Below are 16,789 nucleotides of genomic sequence, written 5' to 3'. Positions count from 1 at the left end.
TTCTGACACTATGTGTGTGATGTTGGGTAAATCACTCAACTGCCTCTGTGCCTCAGTTTCCTCATCTGTAAAATGAGGTGTTGGACTAGGCAGCCTCTGAGCTTCCTTCACCTTTAAACCCAAAACTCTGTGCTCTGTACCAATCTATCATTAATCAGTTCCAAAGAACAACTTTCTTACAGGTGGTTAAGCGATGGACTGAGAAAGATGTTGGACATGTAAGCCCAATACAGAGATCCCATATAAGAAAAGAGCAGCTCCTTGCTTAATAGGTAAGTGTGATAAGAGAATTTTTACTGATATTTATTTAAGAGGAGCAATCAAGTAACTAGCCAGAGTCTGTAAAATCAAACTTGAGATATCAGCTATACCTCCAGTGTTAACTAGCTAGTTCCCTGTTTACCTGTATAGATCTTTCCCTTCTGTTAGTAGCATCATCATCTTCCCCTATTGTTCTTTGAAATTCCATTGCACCCATCCTGCTAATGTAACCAAAATCTATATAAGTTATTTTAAAACTGATGCTTGGACTCACCAACTTTCTAATATATGTACAGTATAGCCTCTGCTCTGAGTACACTAAACTGCAGTTTTTCCCCTATCTCTGCATGGTTAATCGATGACTGTCAGCAGGCTATTGGACAATTCTGTCACACAAAGTTCAATTGTTAGTTTGCTCTGTAACCTTGGGTAAGTCACCCTGAGCATGTTACCTCATGCAAAAATGGGGCCAATGATATCAGTTTTCCTGAGAAAGTGTCTGTGAGGATAATTGACACACAATCAAAACTCATTTTTAATCTGAAGCAGGCTAAGGGAAATATGGATTCTAGAGAATTCAGAAAATTGTATTTCTCTCTCTGCCTATCACTCACTGGATTGACATTCGCTGAGGCTGAATCTCTTCCATAGCCACAGAGCAATGGGAAGAATTGTATGGAAAAAAATCTCGCTGAGGAGGAAAATATGAGGAAGATTCTGTTTCTTATTAACTGGCAGAAAGCCTAAAGCTGTGCACTCTCTGATGGTACCAAGAAGAGAGCAAGACTATTAAAATCACATTTCAATTTTAAATCTTTCTCTTTTCTTCCTTGAAAATTTTTTTTCCCTCACAGATAAAAAAAGTGTCTTGTGGGGTTCTCATTGGCATCACACGATTTGCTCACTAATCAGGTAAATATATCAAACTCCAGGCTCTACTTAGATGGGGGAGAGGGGACTTGCTGAGGGTCAAATATATAGGAAGTGTCATAGGAGGGATTCAAACCCACATTTTTCCAACTTCAAAGTTGGTGCTCTTTCTACCTCTATTTCTACCTCAAAAAATAAACAAGGAGGTCAACCAAATGCTGAGAGGTCTTGAGATCATGCCATAAGGGAATTGCAAATGTTTAGCCTGGTGAAAATATGCCTGGGAAGATGAGTGGGACACTATAGGCACTGTAGGCACCTTTAAGTGTTTGAAGAGGGAGTAGATTTGTTCTCGGCACCAAAGGGCAGAAGTAAGGGCAATGGATAGAAATTTATAAAAATAAATTTTTTTTTGGTCTTTAGCTAGTTTTTAATGGGCTAATTTCCCCTCTCCCCTCTGTCTCCACTGTATAGGTAAAACAGATTTAGTAATCTTCCTAAGGCACAGATTTGAATGTGGCATTCTCCTGTTGTGGCTCCCTATTGCCTCTATGCTCAAATTTAAACTGCTTAGACTGATATCTTAAAGCTTTCCTCAATCTGGTTCCAAACCCACTTTTCCAGCCTTATTTTATGTATCCCCATGCTTAAATGATGAGTGTTAGAGATAGACATTGTCATCTAGCCAAGTGATCTTGTATGTTGGAAGATTAAGTTAAGAAACTGGTGGTGGACTACTGTTTCATTAATTAGAAAGCCCAGAGGGGCATATAAGAGCAACACTAGGCAAAGTAGGGAATCTCACACAAATGTTCCACCACCTAGAAAGAAATTTAAAGAGGAAGCTTATTGTACAAACAGTAGCTTTGAGGCATAGGAAACCTGTTGTTTCTTGCCCTGTAGTACTGTTTATGCTTTTGGAACTTTTAACAGCTCTCCTTAATTATCTAACCAGGCAGCTATTGTTCAAGAAGAAAGGGGGTAAAAATGGGAATGTTTTTTCTATTCCAGCCCAGTCTTCTCAGATGCTAGATGCTGGTTTGTTTTATTGAATTACAGGACCTCAGTATTAGCAAGGACCTCAGAGACTGTGTAAACCAGGGGTGGGGAACCTGTGGTCTTGAGGACACATGTGACCCTTTAGGTCCACAAGTGCAACCCTTTGACTGAATCCAAACTTCACAGAACAAATCTCAAAGATTTGTTCTGTAAAACTTGGATTCAGTCAAAAAGCCGTGCTCAAGGACCTAGAAGGCCACATGTGGCCTTGAGGTGCAAAAGTTCCCCACTTGGGTTGTAAACTGACCCCTTTTTAAATGTGAATACTAAGAATATTCTCTGTGGGGTACTTGAGGAGCAGGGGCCGTCCAGGCTTTTCTAGACAGGCTCTAGCCTTCTACCTCCTGAGACTTCCAGTTTTTTCCCCTTTTGGATGTTCTAAAGTATTTCCTTACCTCCTGCTAAACTCTGCTTCTCTGCAACATCACTGTTCCCAGTTCTGCTCTCTGAGACTAAGCAGATCAAATCTAATTACTCTTCAAATACTTCCATATAACTCTCTTGAGCTGCCTTGGGAGACAATGGGCTCTTCCTTGCCGGAAGTCTTAGAGTGAAGGCTGGATGGTCACTTGCTGGCAATGCTTGTTTAGACAAGGGTAGGTCTAGAGATAGCCTTCAAATTCTCATCAATCTCTATGATAAAAACATTTTCCAGAATCCCTGCAAATGCTTCAGCAAACAGAAGAAAAAATGGTGCCCCTCATTTTAAATTCATGTAGCAGTATTCTTGCACATTCCCATTAAGGAATTATGTCCTTGCCTTTGAACAAGTTTTCCCCATGTCTGGAATATAATCCCTCCTCACTTCCCTTTTTATTTCATTCAAGACTCATGCCTTCATTTTATAGAAAAGAAAACTGTGGACTGTGGAAGTTAAGTGACTTGCCTAAGGTTACACAGTGAGCATCAGAGATCGGTACTCTGAGACCAGTCAGTGTTCTTTCAACTGAATTAGGCTGCTCTTCCTCTACTAAGTTCAAATGCCATCTCTCCTATGGTCCCTGATCCTCCTAGTTATTAAGACTCTCTTCTCCTCAAATTATCCTATAGTCAACAAGTCAAATCAAGAAGCATTTGTTAAGTGCCTACTAAATGCCAGGCAATGTGCTAAGTGCTTGGGATAAAAAAGAGGCATAAAACAAACAAACAAAAAGCATTCCCTGCTCTCTAGGCATTCACAGTCCAGGGTGGGGGGGTGGGGAGTGGAGAGACAAGATATAAACAACTATGCAAAACAAACAATTTACAAGATAAATTAGAGATAATCAACAGAAGAAGGCACTAGAATTATTAAGAGAGATCAGAAAAGTTTTCTTGCAGACTGATGGATTTTTGGCTGAAACTGGAAGGAAGCCAGGGAAGCCAGGAGGCAGGGATGAGGAAAGGGAACATTCCATGCATGAGGGACAGACAGTGAAAACCCCTGGAGTCAAGGGATTGAATATCTTGTATGAGGGTAGTATCATAATGAGGGGAGTAAAGTAAAAGAAGACTGTAAAGGCAGGGAGGAACTAGGTTATAAAGGACTTTTAAAACCTAACAGATTTTATATTTGATCTTGGAGCCTTGACTAGGGAGCCCCTGGTGTTTATTGAATGGGGGCAAGGATGACACAGACCTAAAATTTAGGAAGATCAATTTAATATCTGAGTGGAGGATGGGTTAGAGTGGGGGAGAGACTTAAGGCAATGAGATCTAGCTAAGAGGCTATTTATGGTAGTACTCAACATGAGTTGATGAGGGTCTGCACAGGATGGCAGCAGAGTCACAGGATAAAGGGGGAAGTATACAAGATATTGCAAAAGTAGAATGAATGCGACTTGAGAACACATTGGATATGGGAAGGGATGAGTGAGAGACACTGAGGGATCAAGAATGATACTTAGGTTATGAGCCTGGGTGATTGAGAAGATAGTAGTGTCCTCAACTTTAATAGGGAAGTTAAGAAGAGAAGGGGTTTGGAGGAAAAGATAACGAATTCAGTTTTGGGAAGTTTAAGATGTTTATGGGAAATCCAATTCAAGATATCCAACAGGAAGCTGGAAATGTGAGACTAGAGTGGAGAAGAGAGATTAGGGCTGGATAAATACACTGGAGAATCATTTCCATGAGATGATTATCGAATCCGTGGGAGCTGATGAGATCACCAAGTAAAATAGTATAGTTTATATGTTGTATAATTAGGTACTTCTTGAGGTATTGTTTTTTTCTTTTTTTTGTATACTCAGTGTCTTGTACAATGCTTTGTGCTTAATATATGGATTGAATTTGTTGAACTAAACAGAAATGTGTTCACGTGATAAAATTAACAACTCTTGCTCCTCACTCCACTTTTATATTTTCTTCTATCCACCATCTTCCTTTCTATTTTGTCCTTTTTATTGACACCACCTAGTTCATCCAGGCCCTCATTTCCTGTGGACTAGATTACCGAAAAAAAGTCTTCCAACTGGCTTTCTTGACTCTTTTCTATTCCCTTCAATTCATTCTACACACAGCTGCCAGATTAATCTTACTACATAGAGCTCCTAATGTCATTCTATTACTTAAAACCTTCAACAGGCTGCTTCTGGAGTAGTCTAAAATCCTTGGGTTGGCATTCAGCACCCTTCAATTGTTCAACACAACACAAATTCCAACTAATCTATTTTCTTCAACCCTATACACAAACTATTTTTGGCTGTCATACTTTACACAGTCAGACCACTGAGTTGTAGTCTTGTATAATACCTATTTGTGTACATGTCATATTGCCAATATAATAGAATTACAGATTTAGAGCTGGAAGGAACCTTGGAAGTCCCCTTGTCCCAGGACTCCCTTTTACGAATGAGGAATCTGAGTCCCAAAGAACTCAAGTTACTTGCTAAAGGCCACACAGGCAGGGAGAGGTAGAGTCTGGATTTCAACTCAAGTCTTGTGACTTCAAGTTCCTCTCTAGGTAGCATTTATATAGCGCTTTATAATTTGCAAAGTGCTTTATATATTTTATCTCATTTGAACTTTACAGCAATCCTAGGAGTTAGGTACTCTTATCATCTTTTTGTAGATGAGGAAACAGAGGATGAGTGACATGTATAGGGTCACACAGCAAGTAGGTATCTGAAGCAAGATTTGAACTCAGGTCTTCCTGAGTCCTAAGTGCACTATTCTATTCAATGTGCCACCTTGATTCTTGAAGCTAGAGATGGTTTGGGTTTTCATCTTTGTATCCTCAATGCCTATCAGTGACCTGAACCTTTAATGAATGTCTATTTAACTGAATTTATACAGGCATGACACATACACACTAAAATATGTGTCTATATGTGCACATATATAAATACATATTACATATACATATGTGTATATGCATGTATGTGTTTGTGTGTATTCTGGAATGCTATACATTTAATGCCAGAATTTGGAGATGAAATAAAAAGTACACATTCTCACTGTGGTATCCAGCAAGGTATGGGACTGAGCCTTTTTCATGTGTTGCTACATTGTGGATCTGAAATAACATAAGGTTTCAGCCCCTTCTGGTTTCCTATTTTATAGATGGAACTGGGGCATCTCTTTGGTAGGCCAAAAAGTTCCAGTCCGGAACCCCCAAAGTGAGGACACCCCTTTCACTTCCAAAGCCAATCTAAATCCTATATACTCCATAAGCAAACACAGGCTTTTGACATGAAAGAAAATCAAAATTCCTGCACAGAGGTAAGACAAAATTGTTCAGCAATTGTTTTCAAACATATTTCTTTCCCCCTTTTATCCAAAAGTCTCTCCTACTTTTTCTTTCCCTCAGTAGTGCCTTCTGCTGTCTCTCTCTCACCCCATCAAACTGCTTGAAGAAAAGAACCTGATTTCCGTAAGTGGTGTCCTGTGGTTCTCTCAGTCTGTCTTCCTGACTTTTGGCTTCACTCGCTGCCTCACAGTTAAACATTTCCATGGTGCATTGTTCTACATCTTTAAATTCCTTGCTCCTTTGTCCTTCCATGGTTCCCACTCACTCTCCTAATCCCCAACCATGGATGGATTGTCTGACCACCTGGCTTTTCTGCACCTGCACCTTCTGAGCTGCTGAATACACTAGAGAGAGTGTTGTCAGAGTCCACTACAAATACATGTGCTCTCATTTCTCATTTTTCAGATGAAAAATCTGAAGCCTCAAAGGGAAAGTGAATCCCCTAATATCACATTGGAAGTTATCCCTGGAATCTCACTGTTTTACCTCTCCTAAGGGCACTTTCATTTTAAGCCTTCTCTTAAATTGCTTAGCCTAGGTTCTTTCTTTTTAGAGGCAGCTAAGTAATATAGTGGGGCAGCTAGGTGGCAGAATGGATAGAGAACTGGGCTTGGAATCAGAAAGACTCATCTTTGTGAGTTCAAATCCAGCCTCAGACCCTGGGCAAGTCACTTAACCCCGTTTTCCTCAGTTTCCTCATCTGTAAAATGAGCTGGAGAAGGAAATGGCAAACCAATGTAGTATCTCTGTCAAGAAAACCTCCAATGGGGTCATGAAGAGTTGGGCATGATCGAACGACAACAACAACAACAGAGTCATGCAGTTGATAGAGTACTAGTGGAGTGGAGCCAAGAAAACCTGAGATCAAATCTTGACTTAGACTCTAACCAGACCCTGCACTAGCCACTTAATTTCAGCCTGCCTCAGTTTCCTCATCAGTCAAATAATAACATGTGCCTGAGTTGTTGTGAAGACAAAATGGTATATTTGTCACGTTCTTAAAGTTCCATATAAATTCTAGTAGTTATACTTATTATTTCTCCTGTATTTTGGAGGAGATTATAATAATACAGGAGTGTCTGGTGGTGTGGCTCCATTTAGTGGTTCCTGATGGAACCCATTAGGATGCATTTGGCTCATCCTTGTGAGATAATAATTATAAAGCACTTAGCACATAGTAGATGCTAAATGAATGCTGTTTCCTTCCTCTTTTCCTCTCTCTTTTCCTTCCTCCCTTGATCGCTTTCCTTCCTTCCTTCCTTCCTTCCTTCCTTCCTTCCTTCCTTCCTTCCTTCCTTCCTTCCTTCTTCCTTCCTTCTTTCCTTCTTTTCTTCCTACCTTCCTTCCTTCCTACCTTCCTTCCTTCTTTCCCTCCTTTCCTTCCTTCTTTCCTTCCTTCCTTCCTACCTTCCTTCCTTCCTTTCTTCCTTCCTTCTTTCCCTCCTTCTTTCCTTCCTTCCCTCCTTCCTTCTCTCCTTCCCTCCTTCCTTGCCTCCTTCTCTGCCTCCCTCCTTCCTTCCTTCCTCTCCTCTCCCCTCCTCACTACAGTGACTCGCAAAGTGGACAGTCTCTGATATTGCCCTAGCATTTGCAGGATTACAGTGTAGACCCTGTGCAGCTCACATTGCTATTCATGACCTTTCAGTGTTAATTCAGTGTAGGGAATGGGAGAGAGCTCATTCATCACCTTCTTGATCCTCCTGTCATTGGTTTGATGAGACTTTGAACAATCAGCCAACAATGCTGCAATCAGCAATCGAAACCATCCCTTGCTGGCCTGACTTTGACAGCTCAGTCAAGTCAATGGCACTGGCAGAAAGAGGGAGGGGAGGTGTATATTACAAGAAAATTCAGATGTGGTGCTACATGTTCCTACATGCTATCAAACACGCTACATGTGACCAAACAAACCTAAGAGACCGATCTGAGGAATCAGGTTCTTAGAGTCTAACAGCATTGGGGATGACAGACAGATGCTCTGAAGTAGTCAAAATGTTGCCCTCCTCATAGGAGCATAGATTTATGGCTGAAAAGGAATGTAGAAGTCACTTAGTAGAATTCCTTCATTTTACAGATAAGGAAACTGAGGCTCAGAGAGGTCAAGGGACTTGCTCAGTATTATATAGGGAGCATGTAGAAATGAAATGATTTGAACCTAGGTCCTCTGACTCCAAATCTATCATTCCTTTAATTTTAATATGTTACTTCTACAATAAAACTTGGGTTTGATATTCAACAGTATTTAAGGGTTACAACAATAATAGCTTATAGAACTTTAAGGTTTAAAAATATTTTATTCATATTATCTCTTTGTACCCCACAATCCTGTGAGGCAGATATAAAAGTATAACAGACACGTCTCTGATCACGTACAAAGCTGCGGTTCTTAGTTGCTTCCAGCCATTGGTAAATGCTGATGGCTTGGTGCTCTGAAATGATGGGGCAATCTACTTATCAGCTGCTAAACAGGAAGATCTGATGACTCAGGGAGTAGTGTTATCCTCAGTGTTCTCCTCACTTCCTGCTATGGACCATATGTGAACTATGTGAGGAGGGGGACAGCTAATCCTATCCCCTACCCTGGCCTCTAAGCAGCACATGTCCTACGTGGGTGAGCTGAACCTAGGCTTTAGGCTGCCTCTTTCATATCTATTTTTTTTCTTGATCTCAGGTGAACAAGTTTCTATCCTGAGATGGACATGTCCAGGCTTGGTAGCAGGGTTACAAATTCAAGGTCCTGGGTCCTTTTGATCACTTCTAATTAGGAGCAAAGGGGGAATAGTTACCATAAATGATTTCGGCACTCTTGGAGAAGACAACCACCAACAAAAGCACTAGCCCATGCTTGATCTAGTTTTACCAGAAGATATAGATTGGGAGTTGTTTGGACGTATATGTGTGTATCTATCTATCTATCTATCTATCTATCTATCTATCTATCTATCTATCTAGCTGAGGTAAAATGTAGAATGCCTATTTGGTAGCCTAACAAATTCCTTTATGTTCTAATAAAGTTTAAATATCAGCCTTCTGAGAGAGTATATCAGTAGTTATAAATGAAGTTATTAAATTCTGTTTTTAGTTTTTCTGTAATAACCACTATGGTAATTTGCACCTTTTGGCATTTTCTTGAGTTTATGTAATATATTCTCCTACGATTCTTCTCCTTCAAACAGAGTTTGAGGCTAAATGAAATCGGGAAAACTTTCAGACACAGTAAATTTAGAATATAGCTCCTTTTCTTTTTTTTTTTGAGGTGACACAACAAGTAGCTGTTTATTAGAATCCTTCCAGTCTAGGTTTTTTTGCCCTTCTTTTCCATCATATTATTCTGCCTCTCTGGAAAGGCAAGAGAAGGGGCTGGGGTATGGAGGCTAGGACTCAACCCCTAGAACACCCCAGTCCTCCATTATAGCCCCTTTTCTATTTGGACAAGGCAACCATCCTGGTACAGGCCCTCATCACCTCACATCTACACTATTTCAATAGTCTACTGGTTGGCCTTTCCCTTCCTCAAATCTCTCCCCACTCTAATTCATCCTTCACTGAGCTGTCAATATGATTGTCCTAAAATGTAGGTATAATCCTATTGCTCCCCGCCAAATTCAATAAATTCTAGCTGCTCCCTATTGCCTCAGGATCAAATATAATAAAATCTTCTGCTTGGCTTTCAAAGCCTTTTATAACCTGACCTCGTCTAGGTAAGTCTTCTTACACCTTATCCATGTACTCTGAGATCCAGTGACCCTGGCAGTTCTTCTTGCTGCTCCACTTCATCTCCTGACTCTGAGCTATTTTATTGGCTGTCCCCATGTCTGGAATTCTCTCTCTCCTCGTCTTTGCCTCCTAGCTTCCTTCAAGTTTCAGTTAAAGTCCTGTCTTCTACAAGAAGCCTCCTTAATTTTAATGCCTTCCCTTTGTGTTTTCTTTGAATTATTGTTTGCGTGTTATCTCCCCCATTAGACTATGAGCTCCTAACAGAGCAGGGACTGGTTGTTTTTTTTGTTTGTTTTTGTGGTTTTTTTCCTTTCTTTATATCGCCAGTGCTTAGTACAGTGCTTTGCACATAATAGGCATTTAATAAATGGTAGTTTACCAACTGACTGGTTTGGGTCATATCATCTTCTGGAGAAGAAGGTGACAACTGTGTCTGGCCCATGAGTGCCACAGTGTTGCTGACAAGCCAAGCAGAACCAGAGACTGCCAGAGCTAGACATGACTTTAGGTAGAGATCACCTTGTCTAACCATCTCAGTTAACAGAGGATGAATCGGAGGCCTGGAATTTGGGTCAACAACACTTATCAGAATTCCTCTAATTTCATTCCAAACATTTCAAGCTATTTATGAAATAGCCATAGTATGGAAGTTAGAACCATTAGCCTATTTCAAGAAGGTGTGAGCAATGGCTATCTTTGAGCAATTCTACGCATGGCAAAATGGTCCCTGACGTGTAAAAAATTCCCTTTGCCCCAAGTTATGACAATTCAATCAAAAATCAGCAGATGGAAGCAAGTGTCTCAATATAGTATGGTGTATTTACTACTCATATGCAAATTTACCTAAGCACCTGGATGACATTTCAAGAATGAGGGGCTGAGGCCCTTGAAGTGAGTGCTTACTGACTCCCTCATAAGATCATAGGATACTGAACTGGAAAGCACCTTAGATAACAACTTGTTCAGCCTCTTCATTTTACAGAGAAGTTAGCTGAGTTTCAGAAAAGTTAAGTGACTTGGTCAAGGATCCACAAGTACTAACGAACAAAGCAGGGATTGGAACCTAGTTCCTCCCACCAATGACAAATCTAGTAGATAAATCCATTATACTATGTTGGTGAAGGCATTGCCTGTCTTTCTTTGTAGGGGAGGGTTCTGTGAAAGACCCAGTATTTAGATGTTTCCAGACCCTCATCTTCCTGTAAAGAAAATTTTCTGAATTCAAAGGGAACATATTTTACATAGGTTCATGGCTGTAGAACTGGAAGGATTTGAGGGCTCAACTCTCGCATTATTACAGATGAAGAAAATGGAGCACAGAGAGGTTAAGTGATTTGCATAAGGTCACCCAGTAAGTGTCTGAGGCTGGATTTGAATCCAGAGCCTCCAAGCTCAGTGCCCTTTCCACTGCATCATGCTGCCTCTGTTGCATTAAATATGACCCGTTTTTAAATGACCTCCTCCCTCCCCTCCCAAGCCTCACAACAAATCTCCATTGCCATTGTTCCTGTTGTGTTTATCATCTTCCCCTGTGTTTTGTTCTCCCTGGTATAAGTGCATTGAGGATGTGTGCTGACATTCTTTCAGTGAACAGGGGGATGAGCAAAGTTTTGCAAGTGCTCCTTCACTTCCTCTAAACTTGTAGGCACCTGCTGTGTAGTCTGGTTAAATTGGGAGAGCAGGTGAGTAGTCATTAGACACTCATTCCACAAGTCTGTGCTATTCTAGGTTAGGGAAGGTGCCTCTGTTTTGACAATAAGAATTCTACACTTTTTTGTTATTGTGATACACTACTAACACTGACTTAGCAATGTATTGTGAATGACGGCACTGCATGACGTTTCAGGTGCCTTGCACCTTTGAGATTTGCTGATTCCAGGAAGAGCACTGGATTGGGAATCAAAGTACTGGGTTTCAATAATATCTCTCATACTGTCACTTCCTCTCTGTGGGCCTCAGTTTCCTCATCGGTGAAAATAAGAGGTTGGACTACCCGACTTCTAAGATCCCTTCTACCTCTGAGTGCTAAGAATAAAATAGAATAAAGCAAATCCAAATTATTTGGGTTGAGAAAACCTTTTGAAAATTTCCTGATTCCCCTTCACAGTGCTTGAAGATACACTGAGGAATAACCAAATCAAGTGTTGGGCCTCATAGCTTTATTCTAAAGGCAATGCTCTTGTCATGACTGTAACGCTTCTTACAGATGTTTATTTTATGTGTTTTAATGGAGATACCTATCTGCGCTGAACATAATACTTTGAAAAACTTGCATTTTGTTACATCTGCTGACACTTGAGCTTATACTCACAATGTGTGTTTGTTTCGTAAAGTCTTATTTCCATCTCTCTCCTAGCTCCTAAAACTCCACAGTTTCCCTTACTGTGTCTCAGGCTTTCTTGTTATTTTCCAACGAAGATACTGCATTAGCTTATGAAAAGCTCCAGTTCACACCGGGACCAGGAGACTGGACATAAGACCATTCCCAACTAATGCAATGGAGTCTCAGCATAGACAACAACCAATGGGGGAATTACTCACCTGCGGTGTGTAAGGAAACTACCACTGACGTGTCCTGAGCCATCACATCCTGGAGTGGGACATGACATACCTTCCGTCTTCACTGACTTCCAAGAGAACTGGGAGCCATTTAAGTACCCATCCTTTTGCCTTTTGGCTGCTAGAGGGCACCCTGACGCACTGCGGTGGGATGCATACTTTCCAGTTATATGACCCTGACCATCACAACCAGGAACTGGACATCTGGATAGCAGATAGATGAGATAAACTTTACTGTCTTGCCATCATATACCTGGTAGCCTCTACAACAAAGTCAAAACAACCTGACATGAAAAAAAAAAAGAACAATCATGCTCTACGGACTCAAAAAAAAAAAAAAGAAAGAAGAAAAAAATAATAAAGTGAAATCAACAAAGACGCCACCTAGTGGAATCATTAGCTATATCAGCTCATAGCTGGAGAGTTCTTGGTTGATGAAAACCCTCATATTTAGCAAGTAGGAGATGGGCTCCAGCTTAGATGCAGGCTTGAAAATTAGGCTGATTTCCTTTTGGAAAGACAGGTTTTTTTCCAAAGCTCTACTTTGGGAAGGATTACTGGTCTTTAGAAGAGGACAATGTAAAATTCACAGGGGATCTTGTTTGGTCTCATTATTTTCAGCTTGAAGACTGAATGGGATTAAGTTTTAAATGAGAAGAAGAACTGTGCTTTTGGCATTAACACTTAAGATATCCAGGGGGCAGGTGTTGGGACACTTGATTGGCCACTTTATGTTCCCTACAGAACACGAGTGTATTGTTAGCCAGAATATATCCTTCTAGTTAAATAAGACACCCTGCAGCATTTCTATCACAGCTGATGTCCAACCATGGGCTGATGCACCACAATAGCCTGAGGCTTGTCTGATGTCCAATTCTCAGTATAAATCTAGACTCTAGAAAACTTTCATCCAAGATGTGAATGAACCTTCTCATAATCTTATGATCATATCTTTCCTGACTGATTCAGTAGATTAAAATTAACACCTTAAGGGAGGTGGCAAGCCATGCAATCTATTAATAAAAATTAAATTGCATGTAGCAAAAAGTAATAATAGCTGGCATCTGTATGGTATATTTTGATTCACAAGGCATGTTTACATAACTTCTTATTTGATCCTCACAATACCTTTGAGAGCTAGGTATATCAGCTAATAACACTATTTAGGTGGCATAGTGGATAGAGTATCAGGCCTGAGTTCAAATCTGGCCTCAGATACTTACTAGCTGTGTGACCCTGGGCAACTCACTTAACTTCTGTTTGCCTCAGTTTCTTTATCTGTAAATGGGGATAGTAAAAGCACCTACCATCCAGGATTTTGTGAGGGTCAAATAAAATAACTATATAGCTCCTAGTACAGTGCCTCACACATAGTATTACATAAATGTGAGCTATTATTATTTTACAATTGAGGGACATGTTTTAATAATAATACAGCATGATGTAACAACAATAACAAACAACAATAATAATTTAGTTTAAATGTCACTTTAAGGTTTGCAAAGTGCTTTGCATGTTTTATTTCATTTGATATTTGCAACCACCCTGGGAGGCAGGCGCTATCATCATTATCCCCATATTACAGACAGGGTAACCAAGGTTCAGAGAGGCCAAGTCATTTGACAACCAGGTCGTATAACTAGCAAATATCTGAGGTAGGATTCAAATTCAGGGCTTCTTAACTTCAGGTCCAGCCTTCTCTCTTGAAGGTCACCCTGCCTGCTTCTCCATCAGAGCCATGAGAGCAATGGATCTGTAGTCAGAAATCCTGGGTTCAAATCCCAGCTCTGCCACTTCCTACCTGGGACCTCCTTGGGCAAGTTCTTTTACTTCCCTGTACCCAGTTTTCTCATCTACAAAATGAGGGAGTTGGACCAGATGTTATCTAAGAGTCCTTCCAGCACTGAATGTCTGACCTTCTCACCAGTCCTGTGTCCTGGAATGTGCTAAACATTAGACAAACCTTCAGGGCTTTCTGATGAACATTAACTTTCTGTTGGACATTAGCTGTAATATCTATTTCTTCGTTGATGCTTCTAAGGCTATTCTCTTACTCTGCTCTTGACTTTGAAACAAACTGCTACTTTGCTTTGCTGATGGCCACTCCCTGCTTCGGTGATACTCTTTGGATGGCCTGATCTTAACAATTGTGAAATTTGTGTTTTTCCAATGGATCTACCAGGTCTTAGCATTCCACTTACCTAATGGGCTCTTGATCCTCTTTGTCTTCTTTGCTTTGTGCTATCCTGATTCCACTTTTCTTTGCTCTCGGACAACCTGAAAGACTAAACAAGAAGGAAAGTCTCAGAAAGCAATCCCCCACTCTTTGTCCACTATGCTATCTTCAACATTGTTGCTTACATTAGACTCTCTTGAAAGTACTCGGGTTTTGTCAGAGAAACCAGAAAATAAGATTCCCTTGTTTAAGTGCTCTATATCCCCTAACGACATACGGCCTTGGTCTGTCACCTTCACAGGAATGTAAGAAAAGGACATCATTTTAGCCTGGGTCTGCCTTTGAAGCTGTGAACTGTCTCCCAAATTTTGGGCTGAGCTGAGTATATACCTGCAGAGATTTAAAGAGTGCTGGCCACAAGAGAAGGACTAATAAACAAACAAAGAAACCACACAATATAAAAAGCGAGAGTTTCAGTGCAGGTTCAATTTCAGAGTGTATGTCTAGGAAACTTCTGTTCTCAGAAGTTCTGCTATTTACTAGCAGTATGAATTCTCTGGCCCTTGGTTTCCTTTCCTGTAAAACTGAGGGGGCTAGAATAAATCAGGGGCTCCAAAGCTGGGCTCCATCAACTTGGGTTTTTTCAAAAGGTATTTTGATAACTGAATTTGAATATAATTGGTTTTCTTTGTAATCTCATATATTTTATTTTATGCTTTTGAAAACTATTCCAAAAAGAGGTCCATAGGATTCACTGGATTATCAAAGGGGTCCATGACCTAAAAAAGGTTAGGAACCCTATGACTAGATGACCTTTCCAACTGTAAATCTTGTGAAAAGTATGAGACAGGTGAGATGAGCAAGTACCTGGGGTGAAAAGATCATAACCTTCTGTCATTCCATTTTTCTCTCTGCCTCACAATTCCTAACCCCTTACTTCATCCTTATATTTATTAATAGAATGACCTCTAATCATTTCACTCCTCAGCTGATGTCTCTCCTTCTTTCCCCTCACTTCCCTCCTCTGACACTGCCACCACCCTGGTGCAGTCTCTTATCCCCTCACACCTGTGCTATTGCACTAGCCTGCTGGTTGGTCTCCCTGTCTTTGTTCTCATTCTGGTCCATCTTCTTCTCACCTAAAAAAGTGATTTACCCGAAGTACTGACTATAACACCTTCCTCTCACCACTCATTCAATAAATTCTATTGGTTCTCTATTACCTCAGGATCAAATCCTTTGCTTGGTCTTTAAAGCCCTTCCTGGTCTGGCTTCTTCCTACTACTCCAGCCTTCTTACACTTTCTTCCCTTATATGTACTCTAGGATCTATTGACAATCCTCCTCTCTGTCCCTAGCACAAAACACTCAATCTCCTGATGCCATGCATTTTCACTGGCTGTCCCTCATGTCTAGACTTCTCTCCCTCCTTGTCACTGTTTCCTGGTTTCTTTCATGTCTCAGCTAAAATTCTACCTACTTCAAGAAGCTTTTTTTTCAGTTACCCCTCAGTGCTAGTGCTTTTCCTCTGAGGTTACCTCCAAGTTATCCTGTCTATATCTTATTTGTACGATTTTTATTTACATGTTGCCTCCCTGTTAGATTGTCAATTCCTTGAGAGCATGAATGGCTTTTGTCTGTGGTAGGCACTTAATAAATCCTTATCGATTTGAAGCATACTGATCTACTGAGATGGAGATAAGATGCTGAAGGAAGTACATTAACAGATATTCTTGGCTTGGGTGTATGGATGAAGAGGTGAACAGGAAAGGGAGAGTAGGAATTTAATGGAAGCACTGCAGGGATAAACCCTGAGATCTTACACATAGAAGGGCCCCCATGGATATTCTGGAGCCAGATCACACTGGTTCATTGATTATTAATTTTTTTACATGAGCATTCATACTACAGACCAACACTACAAGTCTGAGCAGAGTTTGATTTATTGTTTTGTAGATTGTATAGGCACAAGAAAATGAAATGTTAATGATGCAGATTAAGCTTAAAGATGTGACTGGTGCATCTTTTTTTTTTTTGACAGTTAGTTGTTAAACATTTACCATCACTCCTCCCCACCCCGCCAGTGGAAGAGTTGTTTATCAATGATGGATTTGTTTCTTTTATGCTTCAAAATAAATAGGGTTTAAAATCCATATTAAATTGTGTGTGTTTTTTAAATTCTGAAATAAATCTGTTTTGTACCAAGTTATTTTGAAGATAAACTTTAATGGTTGCTCCTATGGCAAAGACGGTATTTTCACCTTTACTCTAGAAAAATTAATCAACTAACAAGTATTTCTTAATTTCCTATTATATACACAGTAATGTGCTAGGTTCTGGGGATATAGAGGCAAAGAAATGAAAAAACTCTGCTCTTAAGGAGTCTGCATTATATTAAAATATGTGTAGAGGTGGTTTTAC

General features: G+C 40.2%; 1 protein-coding gene across 3 annotated transcripts in view; it reads right to left on the bottom strand.

Annotated features, from left to right (window-relative positions):
* Positions 1–16,789, bottom strand: part of MYT1L (myelin transcription factor 1 like) — a 314,679-nt gene that overhangs the window by 47,474 nt on the left and 250,416 nt on the right. For all 3 annotated transcript variants that reach the window (XM_036751619.1, XM_036751617.1, XM_036751618.1), the window contains 2 exons: positions 14,395–14,478; positions 12,176–12,397 (listed from right to left, as the gene is read on the bottom strand). In XM_036751619.1, the coding sequence (XP_036607514.1) occupies positions 12,176–12,397; positions 14,395–14,478 (306 nt within the window). The remainder of the gene's footprint in view (positions 1–12,175; positions 12,398–14,394; positions 14,479–16,789) is intronic.

The sequence above is a fragment of the Trichosurus vulpecula genome, chromosome 3, assembly GCF_011100635.1.
Source record: "Trichosurus vulpecula isolate mTriVul1 chromosome 3, mTriVul1.pri, whole genome shotgun sequence".
NCBI classification, from domain to species: Eukaryota; Metazoa; Chordata; class Mammalia; order Diprotodontia; family Phalangeridae; genus Trichosurus; species Trichosurus vulpecula.
Note: the sequence above shows the minus strand (reverse complement) of the source record. Positions and strands in the feature narration are given on the sequence as shown.